General features: G+C 29.8%; 2 protein-coding genes across 2 annotated transcripts; one reads left to right on the top strand and one right to left on the bottom strand.

Moving 5' to 3' along the window:
• The first annotated feature begins 131 nt into the window (after positions 1-131).
• On the top strand, positions 132-2,967 carry LOC145969928 (uncharacterized). The gene is made up of 6 exons (XM_083096269.1): positions 132-358; positions 791-976; positions 1,165-1,303; positions 1,382-1,543; positions 1,676-1,801; positions 1,895-2,967. Exons 1-6 carry the CDS (start codon positions 235-237, stop codon positions 2,043-2,045), a joined length of 888 nt encoding a protein of 295 aa, XP_082952395.1. The 5' UTR covers positions 132-234; the 3' UTR covers positions 2,046-2,967.
• On the bottom strand, positions 1,016-5,517 carry LOC145969922 (ELMO domain-containing protein 2). The gene is made up of 2 exons (XM_083096262.1): positions 5,379-5,517; positions 1,016-5,317 (listed from the first exon to the last, which is right to left on the bottom strand). The coding sequence occupies exon 2, from the start codon at positions 5,105-5,107 to the stop codon at positions 4,169-4,171; it is 939 nt and encodes a 312-aa protein (XP_082952388.1). The 5' UTR covers positions 5,108-5,317; positions 5,379-5,517; the 3' UTR covers positions 1,016-4,168.
• Positions 5,518-5,694: the final 177 nt, after the last annotated feature.

Raw genomic sequence — 5,694 nt, 5'->3', positions numbered from 1 at the left:
CACGTAAATATTTCAGTCATGCAAACGCGAGAAAAATAAAAGCAACTATATATCGGACTAGTTATTTATTTGCGATATGGCCAACTGTCATACGATGACAGGTGAGAGTTTCCTCTCTACATCGCTCTCATTTGTTTCATGAGCCAAGTTTGACGTGTACAGGTTATAGCGATTACAGATTGCCGGTGCAAGAACGTTTTTCATGTATCAATCTTTTTATTACGCGAATTAACAATGTTAACGCTATTAATCGCGATATGTATTTTTTCCACCGTACACGCCACGAGTCTGGAGACAGTTCACGATGACGAGCTCCTGAATCTCATAAAGACTGAAAAATATGTGGTAGTTCTATTTAGTAAGTTTGTTTTTTTTTCCTTAGTTATGTAGAGTATTTTCCAAAGAGGAACGAAAGAATAAAAGGAAATTATATTATAAATCAATAAACATACATTGAGAGATATTACATATTAATTATATATAATTTATTATTTACATATATATATTTTTTATATTAAAAATTAATTTGAGATTCTTTAATGGTTTTATCCTTCCTTTAATTTTGGTACAGTTTATTTTAGGCAATAATTCTAGAATTTTGCAATAATTAATTTCCCAATAAGATATAATGTTATTTTGACTATTTTTATAGACATATCATAAATTTCATGTTTTCATTTTTCTTTCAATAAATTTTTAATAATGTAAAATAGCAGAGTCGTAATTTTCATTCTTTATATTATTATATAATATCGTATAATTACTAATAGTTTCATTTCTATTCATGTAGCAAGACAAGATTGCCCCAAATGTGAAAACTATGAGAATGAACTGATTCAATTGCGCGAGGATTTAGTTGATTCATTGTCTGCATGGATTTTTAAAGCTGTGGATAGTCAATTACTTCAATTGTATAGTACTGATAAAGAACCAGTCATATTGTTTTTCCGACATGGGCTTCCTCTACTGTATGATGGTATGGATTTGGCAAGGAATATAAATTATACATATAACATATTTTGATTATTTTTAATTGTTTCATGACAATACATTGTTCCATCATTTCATATACATTGTGATATCACTAAATATATTTCCATTTTAAATGTGTGCTTATAAATTTATAGTTGTACTATGGATTTATGTTGTATTTTTCTTTTCTAGGACCTTTAAACGATGAAGAAATTTTAACTATGTTCACGGAAAATAAAGTACCTACAGTAAAGGAACTTACAGATGATACATTTGAGCATTTAACACAAGCAAGTAGCGGTGCTACAACTGGTGATTGGTTTGTTATGTTGTAAGTCTTAATTCTATTTGTGATTTAATAATTCTCTTATAAATAATGACAATCCATTATAATTGCGTCCAATATCAGTTACAGTACAGACTGTGTGCAATGCTTGCGTATGGTCGCAAGATGGGAAACAGTCGGTGCAAAGCTCAAGCAGAGAGTAAATGTAGCACTTATTAATAAATCCACAACTGGGGTTTCCACAGCCAGGAGATTCAATGTTTACGATACTCCGCAATTTATATTGTAAGTTTAGATATAAAAATCAGTATGTTATAAATATATATGTGAGCATGTGTGAGCGTGTGTGTAAAAGAGATAGATGCAAATTAAAAGAAATAGCCTGATATTAACACATATTAATTTGTGTTTATACAGCTTCAGACATGGCAAAATGTATCGTTATGATACAGGAAGATATGATATTAATTCCCTTGTATCATTTGCCAAAGAATGGTACAAAAATGTAAGAGCAGAGAAAGTACCTGTACCTCAAAGTCCCTTGTAAGTTTGAAGATATGTGTGTGGCTATTTTAAGATTTATAACTTATTTATAAGTTTATACATTAATGTGTATGATTTTGTATATTTTTTCAGCGATAATTTTACACAAATGATTGCAAATTTGCTTCATGATAATCCGTGGATACTGAAACTAACCAGCATTTGTATTGGAATACTAGTTGTTATTACAGCAGTGTCTAAATTTAAACATAAACCTGAAACTCCACAGAAAAAGGAAAAATAAATCTACTGAATTTGATTTGCCAAAGATGTAATATGGATATTTCTCTATTCCAACTATCATCTAGAACATTAAAAATAGTTTTTGATTGTACATTAGATGTTATTACAGATATTACATAAAATATGTATAATTTTAAATTTAATAATATGCATATTTTTACAAATTTCTGTCTTCTACAAGAGTTTGTTTCTAAATTGCAAGAAATTTGATCAAAATAATTGAGAAATTCAATTATTTTACCTAAATATACTTAAAATACATATAATTAATATTATATTAATTATGTTAATTAATATTATATTAATATAAAATTAAGTACACATTTAACATTTCTCTAAATATTATTGATTAATAATGAAATACGAATAATAATGTGTATAACAATCTAATGTACAAATATTTGTACTAATTCTAGCACAAGAAAATAGATATATTTTTTACTCAAACTATATTCAAGCAAATACATATTAAATAGTGATATAGAAAATGTTTACTTGATGATAGCAAAAAAAAAAAGACAAAAAGACAAAGCAGTATTAAAAAGTTACTTAATAATGCATAAATAATCTGCTTTGTCAAGAAAAAATGTTTATTGTCAAGCTATTACACACAATTACATCCCATCATTTGTTTATATGATATATACTTCTACGCTCCAGATATTATTGTTACTTTTTATTCAATTTTTTGTATGAGCAAAATTTGTAAATAATTATATTTCATTAAGAAGAAGATCAATAAGAAAAAAACAAAATTGTAATATTAGCAAGTGCAATATGTTGTATGTATACATTTTTTACAGAAATATATTTGATGTATGAAATCTGATGTCAATAAGATTTCAGCCTTTAAATTTAAATATAACCAATTTAACCAAATTCAATTTCTTATGTAACATTAATAAATAAGTTTTATTTTATAAGAAGACACTTTTATATCAAAATATTTGACAACCATTTGCCCTCTCATAATTATCCAAAAAATTATATTTCCTTTAAACGTTACATGTTACATCGCCCGATGCATGTATATGTTTTATATGTATTTAATTATTGTAGATTTGTAAAATCGACTTCGTTTCTTTTATAATGATCTATTTAGTTCAATATGTTTTCTTTAGATATATATAATACTCTGAATATAAATATGCTTCGGATTATTAGCGAATAAAATATGAGGCACATGTTGATAATGCCCACAAAATTATCAAGATATTTAGTGGCAAGTCTCTATTTTCGGCTTTAAAGCTAATATTTCTGCAAAATTTTTCTCTACAATTTAATTTTCAAATATATTTAACAAATATTTATTTATGTGTAAATAACAGATAAAAATAAAAAACCATATTATTTAAAATAAATATATGTATGTATTAATGGCACATAAAGAGATTATTTAACAGATTTTCAATTATTTTAATTGACATGATTATTTAAAAAAATAATTAATAAATATTAAAATAAACGAAAAGTATTTTTAGTTCGAGAAATTATATATATATATATATATATATATATATATATATATTCACAGCACATAATTCTATATATATGTACATGGATCTTCTTGATATCTCAAGACCAAAGCTTAAGCTTCAATTACATGATGCAACCACCAATAAAAAAATTAATATATATATATACATATACATATGTTGAATTTACTTTTCACAAAAATTATTTAATCAATATAAACTATGTTTATATACATAGTCTCTAATCTATGATATGCAGTTAAATTAAACAGAAGTGTTGGAATCTACTATTTGTTTTCACAAATAAAAAAACTCTTTCTTATACATCTATGTATAAAATTACATAAATTTGAGGAAAAAGCTAAATCTGTAATTATTTGCAAAAAATGCAATTATAAGAAAACACATATGACATCGAGACGTTTTAACTAAATTATACTAATTATACTAATAAAGGGAAAAAGATATTTATAGTACAGAAATCTATCTATTCGCTTAAATGCCATTTTAATATCACAACAAAGCTGAGATATTGTGAAGATATATAATAAAAAATAAATTTTATATATGCTAGCCCAAAAAAATTGTACTTATCATTCATGTACCTGTTTTGGTCTTGTCTTACATGTAAAAGGCATTTGTATTTGCATTAAATATTGTCAACTGCCACATTTATCCTAAAAACAGTTGATGGGTTAGCTAATGCCATTCTGATGCTATTTTCGAATTTCTCTTGTATTGATGAGAATTCCATCATATTACTAGGTTTAGACTCAATCCAAAATCCATCAAATTGATAAAATAAATAACAGTAAAACTGATGAAAGGCACGAATCATCGGCAGGGTTTTTGAAGAATTATATATATGAGTCTTAGCGCTACCATCTCTTAATAATTTAAGAGCCATGCTCGTGAGATTTATCCCAACAATAGCAAATGCGTAACCGTAACGTGGATGATTAGAATGAGACAACACATGTGTGGCTGTGCTGGGATATTCTTGAGCAAAATAAACGAGATTCTCCAATCCCAAGATCCCCATTCCACGAAAATCCGTCTTTGGATCATCCCCTTGAAAGCCAATCTTTTGCCATTGTTTAGTCACTCTCGCCTCCAGAGATTCATATGGCATTAATAGACTCCATAATTTTAGCAGCAACTGTTCATGATCCGGATTCTCCGGGCTGTACGAAGTCTTCCTGAGCTCCTCGCATTCGACGCACAGCTGACGATAACCCCAGATCAGCTCCACGCACTTGCCAAAAGATTTGGCAAAGGTTGGATGCGCAGTGGGATTGATGTTCTTGGTCACTAGCACAGTCTTGATAGCGTCCTCCAGGATCTTACGTTCCGTTTTCGTGGTTATTCTTCGTTGATCGGCGATGTCATTCAGATATGCAACAAGAGTCCTAATATTCGCGTTACGCGACTGCTTCAGGGACTCCTCGATGGCAAATGCACGCGGCGCCCCGGACGGCTGTCCGTAACAAATCCTCTGGAGTTCGCACATTTGCGTGGTATGACGTAGAAACCATTTTACAAAAGGCCTAAAGTACCAGTATATCAGAGTCCAGATATACTTGAACATTCTTGCCAACGATCAGGTCCCAGCTGATAACTGTCAAAAACACAAACGAGTCTTTCTAAACTACCACAAGTTGCACTTTGCCGTCAGACCTTGCCTCGCTATCATCTCGTCTTCATGACTGATTTTCATTATTATATAAAATAATAATGCATAAATAATATCCCGATTGATCTCGCCAATGTCGTCTCACCGTGCTCCCGTATTCTTCACCTGCGAATATAAATGTAATTTACATACACTATCACCATTATGTACTCGGCGTCATTTGTACCTTCGCGTTTAGTTGAGTACAAACAGTAATGTCAGACGGAAGAATTATCCTAACCTAACCTAACCTAGCTATTGAGCTCTATCTTGGAGTATATTGGAGCGAGTCTCCCCTATATTATCCTACAGAAAATTGAAGCTAGAAAGAAACATGTATATTTTATACCGGGAATGCCTCGTTTGACCACGTCGCGCCCACAGCCAATGGCTGCGTTCAGCAGAAAAAGCTGCTTTGCAACTGTTGTAAAATTCGTGAGCTTGATTGGTGTATGCTCTTAATTTTGACTGAATCTAAGAGCATGCACCAATCAGATTCACGA

This window comes from Camponotus vicinus, unplaced genomic scaffold, assembly GCF_025532165.1.
Source record: "Camponotus vicinus isolate PSW18456_S1 unplaced genomic scaffold, iyCamVici1.0 SCAF_1, whole genome shotgun sequence".
NCBI classification, from domain to species: Eukaryota; Metazoa; Arthropoda; class Insecta; order Hymenoptera; family Formicidae; genus Camponotus; species Camponotus vicinus.
The sequence above is the reverse complement of the archived record's forward strand: the minus strand, read 5'-3'. Positions and strand labels throughout refer to the sequence as shown.

Excerpts from the sequence above, each read along its gene's own strand:
- LOC145969928 (XM_083096269.1), top strand. The coding sequence starts at position 235 with ATGTTAACGCTATTAATCGCGATATGTATTTTTTCCACCGTACACGCC. Across the intron at positions 359-790 it reads ATATGTGGTAGTTCTATTTA|CAAGACAAGATTGCCCCAAA; the intron begins GTAAGTTTGTTT and ends CTATTCATGTAG. Across the intron at positions 977-1,164 it reads GCTTCCTCTACTGTATGATG|GACCTTTAAACGATGAAGAA; the intron begins GTATGGATTTGG and ends TTTCTTTTCTAG.
- LOC145969922 (XM_083096262.1), bottom strand. The coding sequence starts at position 5,107 with ATGTTCAAGTATATCTGGACTCTGATATACTGGTACTTTAGGCCTTTT.